General features: G+C 33.0%; 2 protein-coding genes and 1 pseudogene across 2 annotated transcripts; 1 reads left to right on the top strand and 2 right to left on the bottom strand.

The window, feature by feature from the left end:
- Positions 1 to 2,436: 2,436 nt before the first annotated feature.
- LOC145562062 (large ribosomal subunit protein bL27c) lies at positions 2,437 to 4,658 on the bottom strand. The gene is made up of 3 exons (XM_081622227.1): positions 4,233 to 4,658; positions 2,985 to 3,086; positions 2,437 to 2,917 (listed from the first exon to the last, which is right to left on the bottom strand). The coding sequence occupies exons 1-3, from the start codon at positions 4,530 to 4,532 to the stop codon at positions 2,735 to 2,737; spliced, it is 585 nt and encodes a 194-aa protein (XP_081478353.1). The 5' UTR covers positions 4,533 to 4,658; the 3' UTR covers positions 2,437 to 2,734.
- A 2,233-nt stretch (positions 4,659 to 6,891) lies between these two features.
- LOC145564646 (acetolactate synthase 2, chloroplastic-like) lies at positions 6,892 to 8,879 on the top strand (annotated as a pseudogene).
- A 960-nt stretch (positions 8,880 to 9,839) lies between these two features.
- Positions 9,840 to 13,748, bottom strand: LOC145564647 (tryptophan aminotransferase-related protein 1-like). The gene is made up of 5 exons (XM_081624905.1): positions 13,687 to 13,748; positions 12,015 to 12,336; positions 11,276 to 11,559; positions 10,368 to 10,705; positions 9,840 to 10,033 (listed from the first exon to the last, which is right to left on the bottom strand). The coding sequence occupies exons 1-5, from the start codon at positions 13,746 to 13,748 to the stop codon at positions 9,840 to 9,842; spliced, it is 1,200 nt and encodes a 399-aa protein (XP_081481031.1).
- Between the last annotated feature and the right edge of the window lie 3,047 nt (positions 13,749 to 16,795).

Genomic DNA, 16,795 nt, shown 5'->3' on the forward strand with positions numbered 1-16,795 from the left:
TTCATCTTCATCAATGGATGCCCTAGATCAAGTTTTCGATCCTTTGAGAGATTTCGCTAAGGACAGCGTTCGTCTTGTTAAGCGTTGCCACAAACCCGATCAAAAAGGTTATTTTAATTTAATTTAATTTTCTCTCTCTTCGGTTTTTAGGGTTTTTTGTTTTGGATCTTTGGATTGTGATTTTGATTTTTGATTTTGAATTTGGGGATTGTAGAATTTACAAAGGTGGCTTTTCGTACTGCTGTTGGATTCGTTGTAATGGGTTTCGTGGGATTCTTCGTCAAGCTCATCTTTATTCCGATCAATAACATTATTGTTGGATCTACTTAGATTGATTGGTAATTTTACTTTTCTTTTGTCAGAATTAGATTTTTGAATTCAATTTTATTTTCTTGTTCAATGTGGTTGAATTTGATTGATTTCTACATAATCTGGTATTTGCATGGATTTTGCAAGAGGATTTGGGTTCAATTATGTGTTCTGGTTTTATATTGATGCTGTTGATTGTGAGAAATTAAATGAGAATTGGGAAAAATTGGAAATTTAGTAGTAACGAATAATGATATTTGTGTTTAAATAATTGACTCATTGTATATTATGGAATTGTTTGATCGTGTTAACGTGGGTTTGAGACGGATTAAGGCTGTTCTAGGAAAAAATTACTGACCGAAAGCTTCCGAGAATCCAAGATTTGTGATTAAGCTGTTGATTGATGTTTGGAAGTTGGAACAATATGGTTTCAAAAGCTGAATTGTATTTTAAAAAGCTTTAGCTTAACATGCATCAAAATTGAATGTTTGGCGGTATCAAAGTAAAGCATTGGGGTGCACTATTTCATGTACTCGTTCTAGAAACTGGGGTGAACTATGTCATCTACCCCATCAAAGAGATTGCATTGAATAATGTCGTCTACCTATTAAAAAGATTGGTGTCTTACTGTCTTAGCTTGTGAGTTGAATTAGAAGTTCCAAGTTATCTTGGATGTTATTGCTTTAATACTCGCAGAGTCGCAGATCAGTTTCTAATTTGGGTCGGGATGGATTTTGTTGATGGTTTAGTTAGAGATGGATCCTTTAGAAAGCAGTAATGTTGTTTGTTTTGTGCTATATTATCTTTTATAAAGGTTTTTGTTGATAATTGTTTGTATTTGGTTGATGATTTTCTCCCCTAATTTCTTTTCAATTATACAGAGGCCATTGACTTTGAGATATAACATTAAGAATTGAACTCATCTTAGGGTTGTTAAACATACAATCTCTTATATCTTATTGGTGATTTTGACAAAATCAGATGCCAACCAGAATGCCATAGGACATAAAAATTGTAAAAGGTTGAGCCTGATTTTAACGAAGTGAAGTATACTAGGAAAGAGCTTTCCAGTTTTGCTTCTTTTATCCCCAGTGTCAATGTATTATTCGCATGCCAGGGAAACTGTACCTGTTTCATTTAACTGCTTTTCATGAAAGCAATATATATTATAAATATGCTGAGTTTCTGTGTTTAAAAGATGTTGAATATTACTCAACTTCACCAGATGATTCTTCCCACTCCATGCAATACTTGTGTACTGCTTTTTATAAATCCGATTTGAAAACGATCTTCGAGCCCAGGTAGCTTTACTGTCCTTTTACACAGGAGAATGATGTGACTTTCCCCTTATATCCCAACTCAGTATTTAAAAGCTTCTGTCAAGATTTTCATTGGTGTGACCTGGTTACATCTGAGTGAATTCTATGCCTTGTGTAAAGAGTCTTTGTAGCAATAGATCTAAATGCATAAATATTAACTTTTTTTATGTGCTAATACTCTGTATTATACTGGTTTATTTACTCATCTGAGGTCTCTTCTACTTGTTCTTTGAACCATACAGTTTTCTACTTCGTTGATTATGAGATTGTAAATTAACCCCTTTTTCTTGTGCAGGTTATCTTGCTGCAATTTTGTCTGTTAGAGAGCAACAAATGAAGAGAGAATGGACATCAAATGCTTCAAGATTTCTTTTGACGTATATGTTAAATGTAGACTAAACAATTTCATCAAGTAGAACTCATTTTACAGTCAGGATATATTATGTACTTTTGCCAGGCTATTCAGTTCCTCAATGCCAGTTCAATTTTTATGACCTACTTCTATGTGTTGTTAGTATCTGACTTTTGTGTGCCTGGACTGCCCAGTTTCCTGTGATTTGCTCAAGTTTGCATTACATGTTATCAACTCGGCTAAATTTTCTGGTGGGATCCTAAATTCTCAAAATTAAACGAAAATTGTGGTTGTAAATTGCCTCCTCTGCCATATGCAGGGCAAACTGAAGATTAGTGCTATATCAATGTATGGCTAAGTGTTAAACTGGCCGGGGAATTATCTTAGCAGTTCTAACTTCAATAGTATCAATACATTGTGAGTTGAGAATTGAGAGGTCTTCAAGAACTAGCAGAATAAACGTAAAACTGAAATCATTTAATAAAAGTGCTATACATTTCAGTAATTTAGATCCAATGTTCCAAAAACCTCTTAATTGTCAGCCGCCTTCCGATTTAGAATTGGCAAATACTAAATTCTAACAGCGTTTAATCAAAGTAGTACATATCTGCATTTGTGAAAAAGATCTACAATAGACATTGGAGGGTAAACTTTTAATGTGGTGACAAACTTGGTTACAACAACTAATTGAAAACCATGCCAAAAAGAGGGAAATAGGGTGCAAAACCAAATTTTAAACCGACTAAGTAGGTCATCAACAGACTGGATTATCATCAGCATTTTCAGAGGCAGCAGATGCCAGAATGAGCTGTGGTTCAATAGAATATCCTTCCCTTCTTGCCTTCCTCTTCTCACGCTGTAGCCTGAAAGCCTCTCTTTTCCTTGCTCTGTAACTGTTGGGGTTTTCAGGCTGTACTTCTCGTGGGTAAACACTCACCTGGCACAAACTTTATGTCAATTGTATGAATGTTACAGAATATACTTGAAAATTTCTGAAAACTAACCTTTTTCTTGTCTGGACCAAACTTCTCAAACTTCACTAATCCATCAATTAGAGCAAAGATTGTATGGTCCTTGCCGAGTCCAACATTCTTCCCCGGATGGAACTAGAATGAAAAAATAAAATCAATATTGTGGCACACGTATTCAAAAGTCTATATACTCAGCATAAAAAGGGTTACAGTCACACTCAATGACAGTATTTCTCTTATTCGGAAGTCTTTAATTGGGATACATGCAATAAACATAGCACCGTGAATGCAATTTCACAATGCTTCCCAAACTCAGAACCTCCAAATTAACAATAAGAAAGTGTTCTTCACCTCACAACAGGACACCACATACACAGCAATTTTTTCATGGGCAAATCAGTTAAATCCCAGACATCGGTTCTTGCAGAAAGATATCCAGAATCATCTTCCAAATTCATGTGTCGAATCTGCCTCGTGCTCGTGATTACAATACTAGGAAACGCTATCAGTTATGCCTTTATGGAGTACATGAAATGTACTATAAGAACCTATGGAAAGACAACCAACTACTACTCAACTTCACCAAGACAACAACCCATAGAAAGATGAAGCAGAAACGACAACAAAATCTCATTGCAGGACAATTCGTGAATATCATCATAAAAGCTATGGCAAGATTATAAACTACTCAATCAACTACAACGATATAATTCTGCAAAGCTAAGTTCTGCACTATCCAATAATCTCTCCCATTTTCGCCACCACAAACTCGCATACAAAATGTGCAGTAAATTATTTGATGGAAAAGTATTTAAAAACTATCTCCTCTTTTCACAGCAACTTGAATTAGATCAAACAATACAAATAACTCAATAAGCCATCACAAATTCACAATCTCATCAACACCTATCCTATTTCCAGAAATTTTCATACTAAGCAAGAAGAACAACAATTATATATTACTCCATCTCACTACTATACCAAAATTGCTACTACAAACTTACAAAGTACTAACCTAATCACTATAATTTCCAGAACAATTCAATTGCCAAATCAATAAATCAATCAATATCAATAGCAGGAAAATTTACAGCTTAACAAATTCAGTTTAAATGTGAAAATTGCAATATAAATGAATTCAAATAATTGATTAGCTATATATTGCATCAAAATTTACACAAAAACAACTCGCAGAATCAAAATTGAGCAATATTAATGATAATTTAACAAATTTCTTCCTCTATTATTAATTAATAACAAAATTAGGTCAAAACAATTCACCTTAGTTCCTCGCTGACGAATAATAATGGCGCCAGGTTTAGCAACTTGGTCGCCATAAATCTTGACACCAAGCCTCTGACCTTTAGAATCTCGACCATTCTTAGTACTTCCAGCTCCTTTTTTGTGAGCAGATTCAATCGTCAATGGAAATGGCGAAACTGAGAGAGGAGATTTTTTAGGAAGAGAAAGAGAAGAAGCTCCAAATTCGCCTTTAAGGAAGGATGATGAAGAGCTTGAAGTCAACGAAATTCCTCTGAAAGAAGCGATTAGATTGAAGCTCATTGCAGTAGTGACCGCCATTGTTGAGGTGTTTGAAGGTCTAAAATTGAGGTTAATTTGGAGTGAATTTCATCAAAGAAGATGAACAGATGATGAGAGAGAAAGCGTTACCTTATCTTTGTGGCCTTTATTAAGGGACTGTAGTTTTGAGGGAGGCCCGTTTATTTGTGGGCTAATATTGCTCCATTGGAATGAAGCTCATGTATCATGGTCTAGGGGTGCTAATTGAGTGAGTCGATCACGAGTAGAGGATTGCTCGATCATGATTGTTAAATTTTAAGTTGAGTCGAGTTGATCACGAGTAATTCATTTAAAGATTTAAGGCTTTTGAATTTCGAACATATATTGAATTTATATTTTTTGAAACAAAGTCGGCGGGAATTATTATTGAAAATCAAAATCCACCAAGTGAAGAATTGGTTTGTATGGACTCTTATATGTTTTTCAAGATAGAAGAGCAAAAAAAATTGAATTTCTTGTATACTTATTGAGTTTCGAGCTGATCCGGACGAGAACGAGTCAACTCGAGTCGAGTTTTGACCAAGTTAAGTTCGAGTTGTTCCCGAGTTGTTTCTGCTCAATTAACATCCCTAGATCAAACATTCAAACTACATGAATTCAAAGATTAGAAATAATCTTTTTAGTAGTAAATTTTGACTAACAATATCTTTAATTATATATATTTTTTCTATTTTAAGATCAATGTAATTATTAATTAGTCTGTAATAATATGTTATAATGTTTATCAATAAAATATAAGCATGAGGGACTTAAATTAGAAAGTAATTAAGTGTTATTTTAGAGGATAATTTTAAAATTAAAGTTCGTTGAGACGTAAATTAGTTTATTAATGTTATTAAGGGACAATTTATTGTTAAGGTTGTTAACATGATCGAATTTGCTCGTTGGAAATAATGAGTCTTAACAATTTTGCACAATGTGGGAACAGTGTACGTGATGATGAAGAAATTAATGCCATAACTGTAACGAAGTATTTGTATTTTATTGTACTTCATACTACTTACATTTTTAATGTTGTTGGAACAATTATGATCGCATACTTGGTTTCTTAATATTAATAATGAAATTATATTATTAGAAGCTTGCACGGCTCACTTAGGGTGTACATATTGCCTTCATCTGAACTTATCTGTACTTTGTTTAGTAAACTTGATTTTCAATTCACCATATGTTTAATAGAGCCTAATAATTAATCATGGTTATATATAATTGTTTAAGGTGAAGGCCGGAATGCACCCCTGCTGGTCACCTATATGATCCAATATCAAGAAAGTGCACTTTAATTACACATATCTGGTATATGTAGCTATATGATCCAATATCAAGAAAGTGCACTTTAATTGGTATACCGGTATGAATTACTACACATATTTGAAGTTTTAAATTACACATCTAAATTAAGATAACAAATACTCTGAAAAAAAAAAAAAACATATTCTAATTGATAATAATAGTTAAAGATTTATTTACTCCGATATAATATATTCTTCTTTTAAATTGATCGCAATACTCTAACTTTCACATTTGTCAACACACAATAGCTTTTATAAGTATTATTATAAATATCTTTAGTAAAAAATAAGTATTAAAAATATCAATTGAAATTAATCCAGTAGCATTTTACACAATTACATTTGCGTTTTGTAAGCACAAATCGAATACTTAAGCAGCCAAAAAAGAAAAGTTATGCAAATATGAGCTCGGGAATGTTATGGTAGTTAGCATGAATTGCACGTTTGACATAATGAATTTGAGAGTTTTCATAATGAGTGTTGAGGGTACCTAATGAAAAAATCACTGGTAAAGAGTTTATATATTTAGAAACTAGCATGTTGGGTATGGGTGCATTCTATTCACGTATTCTTATTTGACTTTAACTTATACTCTAATAATACACTCCCTCCATTTCATAATGTTAGTTCCATATACTATTTTGGGCGTATCAAAAAGATCTACCCATATTGAATATATTTCATTTATAACTTAATTTTTTGGGAATTAATTGATTGTGGATTGATGACATATTCTAAATAAGGAAATTTTTACCTTAAATTATGCAATTATGACTTGTGCTTTCCTAATAAAAAATAAAAAAAGTTAAATAAGGTAAACTATTTATGAATTATATTGTACTTTAATGTTAGATTCCAAATACATTTGTTTTCTTATTTTATGTGATTGATTCCATGTGAGACTAATATTATAAAACAGAGAGAATCTTTTGTTCCGACAAAAGGGGGAGTTAAAATTGATGCTTTGATCAACTACTATAAATAATCATACCAACTAGATAGCAAATCTATCTCCTCAAAAAAATAAAGAAAAGCTCGAACTTCCACACAATAAAACAACACTAAAAATGACGATTGCTGCTTCTAATCTCCTCTTCTCAAAACCACTCTTAACAACTAAGTCCTCATTAATCCTTAATAATTATCCTTACAACTATAATTATACTATATGTTGCACCAAAAATAATTATACTATATGCTCTTTGAATAACCCCAAACCAAGGCCATATAAGGCCACTACAACCTCTAATTCCCCCATTAACATATCTCCACAAAACCCCATTACTCCTCCATTTGACCCTTATGAGCCCCGTAAGGCGGCCGACGTGCTAATTGAAGCCCTCGAGCGGGAAGGGATGACCGATGTGTTTGCCTACCCAGGTGGGGCGTCATTACAAATCCATCAAGCTTTGATTAAATCCAAGTCCATCAGGACAATCCTCCCTCGCCACGAGCAGGGAGGGATCTTAGCTAGTGTAGGCTATGCACGCGCCTCGGATAGACCAGGCGTGTGCATAACCACGTCTGGCCTCGGAGCAACTAATCTTGTCACTGGACTAGCTGATGCAATGGCGGACAGTGTCCCCGTTATTGCTGTCACGGGTCAAGTGCCCTGTAAATTGATTGGCACTAATGCTTTCCAAGAGGTTCCAATAACGGATATTGCAAAAAGTATTACTAAACATGTTTACCTTGTACTTGACTCAAATGACATACCTCGGGTCGTTAAGGAAGCCTTTATTATCGCCACTACTGGCCACCCTGGACCCGTGTTGATCGACATTCCTAAGGATGTTCAACAAGAGATGATAGTCCCTCGATGGTTAGACCATTCTATTCCCCAAGGGTACATTTGTCACTTACCAAAACCGCCTAAAATCAAGGCGGTCCATAAAATCGTGGAAATGATTTTTGAGGCTAAGAAGCCGGTGTTGTACATAGGAGGGGGTTGTGTTAATGCGAGCGAGGAGCTGAGGAGGTTTGTTGAATTAACCGGTATACCCGTTGCGAGTACATTGATGGGTTTAGGTGTTTTTTCGTCGTATGATAATAATAACAATAAACGTGAAATGTCACTAGGAATGCTAGGAATGCATGGTACAACATATGCTAATTACGCAATTGATAAATCAGATTTGTTGTTGGCTTTTGGGTAAGGTTCGATGACCGAGTGACGGGCAAAATCGAATCGTTTGCAAGCCGAGCTAAGATTGTCCACATCGACATCGATGCACGTGAGCTAGGAAAGAACAAGCAGCCCCATGTCTCGATGCACAGCGACATAAAGATAGCATTACAAGTAATCAACTATATCTTGGCAAAAAGACGAGAAACCTCGAAAAAGGACCATTTCTTAGAGTGGAGTAATGAGCTACGAAAACTAAAACTAATTAACCATCCTACAAACAATTATGATGTCTACGATGACACGATACAATCTCAGTATGCTATCGAGGTCCTAGACGAATTAACCAAAGGTAGCGCGATTATAACCACAGGAGTCGGACAACACCAACTGTTTGTAGCACAATACTACAAATTCAAGTCCCCTCGCCAATGGATAACCTCAGGAGGGATAGGCACAATGGGATACGGCCTTCCAGCAGCAATGGGAGTCGCGGTTGCAAAACCAGGGAGCCTAGTCATAGACGTCGATGGGGGTGGAAGTTTTCTAATGAACATCCAAGAATTAGCCACAATACGTGCTGAAAACTTGCCCGTTAAAATTATGATCCTTAATAATCAACACTTAGGCATGGTGGTTCAACAAGAAGATGTATATTGTGAAGGGAATCAAACACATACGTTTTTAGGGAACCCGAGTAACGAGGTTGATGTGTTCCCAAACATGGTTAAATTTGCTGAGGCTTGTCACATTCCGGGTGAGAGGGTGAGCAAGAAGAGCGAGCTACGCGAAGCAATCGAAAGAATGGTTAAAACTCCAGGACCATACTTGCTTGATGTTGTTGTTTCACACCAAGAACATGTCTTACCTATGATTCCTAGTGGTGCAACGTTTGCTGATACCATTACCAAGAAGGTAATGAGAGACTAGGAGGAGCTTCATATATTTGAAAAATGGTTTTGAGTAAAATTTACTACTCTTATTAAACTCCCAGACTTAATCAATAATTGTTGAAAGTTCAATTTACTATTCTTATTAAACATGTATCTCTATTCATCAACTGTAATTTCTGATTCGTATTAAAGAAACTAATTTGGATGAATTCGTTTCAACTAATTTTCATAATTTTGAACTTTCTATAATTTTTCATTAATATGTAGTTGAAAATATTACTCCCTCCGTTTTCTTACTTACAACATTGATTGTGAACGTACATGTATGTTTGACATCACGCAATTTTAACTATCAATGTTTTTTTTAAGGGTTGACTATTAATGTCGTTAGTTGTCAATTAATACTCCGTATTAATTATAAAATGTTGAGAGTTGAGACTATGAAAATATACATTGTACTCTATAACTAATCAAAATTACGTATATTAGGTAAGAATATAACAATTATTTTTTATACTTGTACATTGGTAAATGAATAAAGTGTTGCAGCTGAATAAACCAGAGAAATCAGAGTCAAAGATTGCATTAAAATTGTGCTGAAGTCAAATGAATTAAACGTATAGGAAATTAAGAATGAACGTGGTATGTAACTATGTAATAACATTTTATTTTTTTATCTTTTTTAGAAGGTATGTATAACAATTAATACATGTTTTGTACTTATAATATGATTGAAAATTAAGAAATCAAACAAATTAATTTCATTGAGAAGTTTATTACACGATATATTGCAAAAATAACTACAAATGAGGTCTATTACATGAATCTCTCTGTCTAAATCCACGTGAATGGTGTTGTTCAATCTCGAATTAAAACATTATTACACCAATAATCTCCATTATTGGGAAATAATAAATCATCTTATATTGGCAAATGAATTAAATAAATAGCTCACTACTCCAATCTCCATTATTGAAAAAGTTATAAATCAACATTATTATTCCATAATACTTAGAGATGAGAGTCTTTCAATGAAGAGGTTGAAGCTGTGATCATCTCCCACCATGCTAACTCTTACATATCTTCTAGAGACGCTAACGCCGAACTTAGAGCCATTTCTTGCTTGGATCTTCATCTTCCTCGTCAGCTCTTCAGCATCTTCACCCGTTTTACACTCCAACCACGCAAATGCTACCATAAATTGGATCGGCTTGTAAATTTATGATCGGTATATAGATCAACATAAAAAATAAATAAATAAATAAAATATCCTTGGTACATCGGAGTAAAGGAGTACTGATACACCTCCTCAACCAATGCAAGTATAATTGGGGAGGTGTATCAACAATTTAAATTCACAAATAAATTATGCGTGATTTGAACCAAAAACCTAATATACCTATAAGGTAGTTTAAATTAAAGTTTCTATTTACTATAGAGAGACAATATATATATATATATATATATATATATATATATATATATATATATATATATATATTATTGAATTAATTAATTTAAATACCTGGAGTAGGATAAGTGAGCTTTCCCTTAAAGTTACAGAATTCCGGAGAAAAGTCTGGGAGGCTAACTACTTCACAGCGTTGGGCAATAGCTTTAAGCCTCTTCCAACGTAACGCCAAGATATGGTGGCCATAATCGAAGAGCCCCTCGGCTTCAAATAGTACAGGCACCTTTGGAGGCTTCACAAGCATATAATCCACATCATGCTCATAACTATCCGCCACGAAATGGATGATCTTTGTAGCTCGAAAAAACCCTTCTTGGCAACTTCCAATGCTCATCAAAAATAAGTGTTTGTGTATCTTTTTGGCAATCTCTTTGTCCTTTACAATAGCCCACCTTTTAACACAAAATAATAACACCCTAAATAATTAATTTTACACATTCTAGCTTTATTATTTATTTGCTCTTTCAAATTACTAATTTAGATTGAATAAAATTTATATTTACTAAAATGAAGTTATTTTTATTAAAATGAAAGTACTATTAATAAATATTCTCTCCGTCTCATAATAATTGATAAAGCTGACTTTTTTCACTATTCTTAATTATACTTCCTCCGTTTTTATTTTATTGCACCATTAGGACTTTTACACTATTCACTTAATCTTCTTTGACCATCATTTGTGATTTATACATTAGGAAAAATATAGTCATGTGGGATCTAGTTAGATTCGTATCGAACTCTACTTTTCAAATATTAAATTTTTATAATTTTTACAAAAGTATAATTGAAGATATTAATAGCTAAATTAATGCATTGGTAAGCGTAAAATCCCTTATGGTGCAATAAAAAAAGAACGGAGGAAGTATTAAACTTTGACAACAATTTTTATTTTGATAGAGTACTTGAGCTCAGTGATCCTTCAATCCAGAATTCGGAAGCTTTTTAGGAATGAAATGACTTACCCTACTCGCGATCCAGCATGGCCGGTAGCCTTAGACAATGTAAAGAGCATAACATCATAGTCAGCTGGAGATGTTATGGGTGTATAGTGCGGCCAGTAGTAAGCAAGGTCATGTATCACCATCCCTTCTTCCCCCTTAAGTACCGGCTTTCGAGTAGTACCATCAGGGTTATTTGGAGATGTCACAACTTCAATGTATGGACCAGATTCAGATTGGAAAGTATTTGCATCTCCTTTCCATTGATAAAGTTCTGATCTCTCTTGCTCTATTACCTCTTTGTAAAACTGTCCAAAAAAATGAGATAGGTCATATTTACTAATTATAATTTGGTCATTGGGTAATGTTGTTTTCAAATTAAATGTACGCATGGGTAAAAGACCTAACGACAAATCAATGGCTCCTACACCCGTGTGTATCATAGAATTTCCACAGAACTAGCTAATTAGGTAAATAATAAATTTAGATCTACTTATTGCCCGTTGTCAAACATAGCCGCCACTGGCTCATCATAACATTATGTAGCCGTCTATTAGCTAGACGAGGATGACTTGTTACTATTTTTTAGGTAACTTTAATGTCTCAATTATGTCATTATAATTGCTCGCCTTAATATATACAATAACTTCAATTATTGTTCAAGAAAAGTACAAATTAAAATAAAACAATGCTAGCAATCTAGCATGCATGTTGATTCAAGTTTTATAAAACAAAAGTGCACAATTCAAACAAAAAAAATTACCGAGTAATAGGGCTCAGCACAAACAACGGGTATGTGCTTCTTGTTACTAGTAGTCTCCTTGGCAGTACAAGCCAAGGCACGAAGTGCAGCGATGAACAGTTGAGATGATCCTGTTCCTCCGATTATATACCGGTCCTCGGTCACTGCATTTCCAACCACACGATGCACCCTATGGACGGCGTCTATGAACTCCGGCATTTGGCAGAAAAAGTCAGCATCTTTAGGGTTTGGGAAGTAGCTTATTAGCTCTGATGCTTTGATATTCACCGAGCATTCATTGTCCACTTTCTTCCAAAATGTGTAGAACATCTTAGGGTCACCACTGTATAGTATCAATTGAGACATATATACCTTAAATAGATAACTCAACTTCAACAAATAAATCTACAAAATTGATTTTTCTTAATTTTAAGATGTAAAGTAATTATCAGACAATCTATAATTCATTAAATTATATGGCGTAATTTGCTAATGACATGACCTCATCAACTCATATTTTGAATAGGAGCTGATGATGTCATTTTTAGTTCATTATAATTATTTTCAAATTCAGTAACATCTGTAACAATAAATGACACGACCTCATCGTGAATTGATTTTAGCACACCCTTATATGAGAAGAGCATAGAAATCTGCGCTCTCACATAGAGGTGTGCCAAAATTATTTCCCGACCTCATCTGATCAACTCAAAGTTTTAGGGCACGTACTGATCATGCACTTAAGCAACAAAATGAAATATTATGCAAATATGAGCAGTTGAGGTCATGTCATGCATTTATTGTTGTGGCTGTTACATGAACTTTTACGCTTGAAATATGAGATTGATAGTTATGCATAATTACTACTCCGTAATGATTGAATAGTGTACGTAGTTATAACTGATAAGAAATTTATTATTATGGTTGTTACATAAATTTGCATGACTAAATGGCTAATAATTGATTGATTAATGTACGTAGTGATAACTAATAATAGTGATAAGAGATTTACTACCTCCGTCCCTGAAAGAACGACCCATTTGGCCTAATTTTAGTCCCAAAAAGAATGACCCATTTGCATAAAAACACCAAACAATTTGCAACAATATTTGTGCAAAATTAGCTTCCCCATATAAAAATTTGATTTTCCATGTAATTTTATTACTTTCTCTCTCTATTTTTTTACAAACCCCATATAAATTTATCTTTTCAATATACTTTTACTTCTTTTTATTTAACTTTCTTAATACCCGCATAATCAACCTAAATGGGTCGTTCTTTCAGGGACGGAGGGAGTATTACAGAGTACTATTATGGTTGTGTTACATGAATTTGCATGACTAATGATTTTATGATTGATCTATCCATTAGTGTACGTAGAGATAAGAAGTTCATTATGATGGCTATTACATGAATTTGCATGATGACTAAAGATTGATTAGTGTACGAAGTAGATAGTAACATTAAAAACTTAATATCTCAATTAGGGATTAGGGTGCGTTCTCTTTACAAAGAGCACGTTGCACGTACTATAAATATACTACCTCTGTTTTATATTATTTGCAACGATTACACATTTTTCTTCTCTACTTTATGTCAAATCGTTGCAAATAATATGAAACGGAGGTAGATAGTATATAGATGAATTTCAAATAAACACCGTAAGTAAAATAGCAACCATATATGGACTTACCGATCAAGATCGATAACAACATCGCCGCCATTGGACAGGTTGTGATCCTTGGTTGGCACCATTATTTGCTTTGCTCCATCATTTAATAACTTTGTTGACTCCATAGTTATTATATATGGTGATTGGTGATTGCTTGCTCTATAAACAATCTCTTTCCCTCTCCTCTTACTCTCTCTCTCTCTCTCTCTCGATGCCTTGAGTTGGAGCTCATAATACTGTCGATCTATTTATTTATTTATACTACTTATAATTTGTGACTAATAAATTACTAGTGACGTACTCACCATACATGATTGCAATTGTGATCCCAATTATCAGAGGGACACCTTTCACTAGGGCTATTCAGTGGGCCGAGTTATTTTGAGTAATTAGTTATTGAACTTAAATAATTCGATTGACTTATAAAATGTTGCTGCATGATTATTAACTTTGATCAAGTGTTAAGTTAAAGAGATATAAACCCCGACCCCTCTGATATTTTAGGCCAAGATCCACTATTAAATACAATAACTCGCCATACCGACCATGCATGATTGCAAAACATTTTTAATCTTCATATATGTCAATGTAAAACTATAAGCATTAATACGAAGTACGGAGTATATCTGTTGTAATTGTAAAGATTATTTCTTAAAAAAAAAAAAAAAAAAAAAAAAAATTACTCCCTTAACTGCCTCGTCTTGAACTCTTCACTATTCAAATACACCACTTTAAGCAATGTTAGTATAAATATATATATATATATATATATATATATATATATATATATATATATATATATATATATATATATATATATATATATATATATAAAGCATAATACTTCTATTAAACATAGACTACATGGTCATGTGAATACTTGTTAAAACCTTCTCAAGTCTCAATGTCTTATTTTTTATATCAACTATTTATATTATTAGAGATATTATTACTCAAAAGTTCGCATTGATAAATTAGCGCTTACATTACATGCATATAGAACTGGTATTAAATAATACGGAGTATTAAAAGTTGTTGAGTTGGTACACGAAAGAATTATCAACACTACAACGTATTTCGAGTAAAACCCCAACACTGACACAAGTCATGTTCATAATAATATTAGATCGTCATTTAATTTGGTGTGTCGGTATAAGCAAACAAATATCAAGATTTCATAGCGTTGTATGGATTCACGTTGAATCAATATTTTCCCAATTAAATTACACCATTATTCACGTTTGTCGATGACGTATGACATAGTAGGTTCATTATTCCAGCACGTTGAAAGATCTAGACACCAACTACGAGTAGCACTAATTTATCAGTAGCCATTGATTTGCTTAGATCATTAGAGTAAGACTAGACATATATCTATCGATATGTTTATGAATATTACTCTGTACTCGTAAGTCATAAACATTAATTAAGTATATCAATTGGCAGGCCCGTTTCTGAGAATTTTGTGGCCTATGGGCGAACTTAAAAATTGGGCCCTAATCAACTAATACATATCTATATTTTTAGGGGTTTAAAAAACATTTGGGTATGCAAAAATTAGTTTATACAAAACACTTTGTTAATAGTCTAATCATACATTCATACAATACATTTTATTGAAGCCAATAATACTTAATAGCACCTAAATTCCGCTAGCATGAAGAGTCAAATATACACACAAAAATAAATAAATAAATAAAATCAATCTCAAAATCATGGTAGAGGCAACAACACCTACAACAAAAGAAAACAGAATACAATATACTCAATTCATTCTATAAATCATCGATATTTATTACTGGATTAATATTACGAGTATATAAATTCATATTTTTGATAAAAATTAAAATAACAGTTGAATAATTCGAAAAAAAATCACATTAAATAACGAAATCAACAAGTTGAATTTGTTTAATTCGTATGATCTTCATAAAATTATATATATATATATATATATACTAGTTTAAATCCCGTGCAATGCACGGTTGTTATTGAATTCTTAAAGAGTTATTATTGTATTGAATTTTATAAAAAATTAAACTCATGATATTAATTCAAAAGTAAATATAAAAATAAATTAGTTGGGTATATGGAGAGTTTTTATTGTTAAGAATTTTAAGTGGAAGAAAGATATTTTTCATTATTATAAAATGCTTTCCTTAAAGAATCTTTGTAAAAACGGAAAGTGAAATGGGCGGGAAAATAGTTAATGACATTGTGACAAATGTCATTTTAGATTCGCTTTTAGTATTAGTTAATTGATAATTGATATATATATATATTTGACGGGATAAAATAATATATATTTAAACACTAATGCCCAAATTGAAATTAAAATAATGAAAATTAAAACACAAATCAGTATGGAAATTAAATCTATCCAATTGAATAACAAAAATTGGGAACAAATTAAATAAGAAACAGAAAAATTACCCAAATGTATTGATTAATGGTTGTCAATCTCATGATTGTCTATAACTCATTTTCGAGCATCAAATCAAAATTCATGAACCATAAATCCGAATTTAAAGTGACAAATTACATAAATTAGAGGAAAGTGATGAGAAATACAAAATGTGAAGAATAATTTTATTCCAATCAAGATTTAAAAGTTTATGGGTGACTAGTTGACTACTGACTAGGGAAAAATAAGGACATTATATTGTTAGTTTGGGAATTGATTTGGAGATTAAATTGGGAAGGAAATTAAAGAGGAGATATAGTGGAAGATTTTAAGTTGTAATTGATTATGGTTTTGGACATTGGAATATTCTACTTCCCAAGAATGAAGGAAAAATTTCCATACATCCGATTAATGCCTGCACAATTTTTTGTTATTCTTTATAATTTTTTTTTATTTTTTTATTTTTTTAATTTTTTTTTTATTTCACATAATTTGGGCTTCCGAATTTGGGGCCCTGGGCAGTTGCCCCGGCTGCCCTGGTCCAAATACGGGCCTGTCAATTGGTTGTTAGTGCAATAGTAATTGGGACTGCACTTGGTAGTATGAAGAACCGCGTGTTCGATTCCGCGACAATAATTGGAAAGATATTGGAATTTAATCACTCAGAACTAATCCCCAATCCCGAATTAGCTCTAAAGGATGAATCAGATGGAACACACACAAAAA

Source organism: Chenopodium album, chromosome 10 (genome assembly GCF_948465745.1).
Source record: "Chenopodium album chromosome 10, dcCheAlbu1.1, whole genome shotgun sequence".
In the NCBI taxonomy this organism is placed as follows: domain Eukaryota; kingdom Viridiplantae; phylum Streptophyta; class Magnoliopsida; order Caryophyllales; family Amaranthaceae; genus Chenopodium; species Chenopodium album.

Bases quoted from the DNA above. Each gene is read 5' to 3' on its own strand.
- LOC145564647 (XM_081624905.1), bottom strand. From the start codon at position 13,748: ATGGTGCCAACCAAGGATCACAACCTGTCCAATGGCGGCGATGTTGTT. The intron at 11,560-12,014 runs GTAATTTTTTTT...TTTTTTGGACAG, and splicing joins GTGCTGAGCCCTATTACTCG to TTTTACAAAGAGGTAATAGA. The intron at 10,706-11,275 runs GTAAGTCATTTC...TTGTGTTAAAAG, and splicing joins CATGCTGGATCGCGAGTAGG to GTGGGCTATTGTAAAGGACA.
- LOC145562062 (XM_081622227.1), bottom strand. From the start codon at position 4,532: ATGGCGGTCACTACTGCAATGAGCTTCAATCTAATCGCTTCTTTCAGA. The intron at 3,087-4,232 runs GTGAATTGTTTT...TTTTCATTCTAG, and splicing joins TTCGTCAGCGAGGAACTAAG to TTCCATCCGGGGAAGAATGT. The intron at 2,918-2,984 runs GTTAGTTTTCAG...AGTTTGTGCCAG, and splicing joins TTGGTCCAGACAAGAAAAAG to GTGAGTGTTTACCCACGAGA.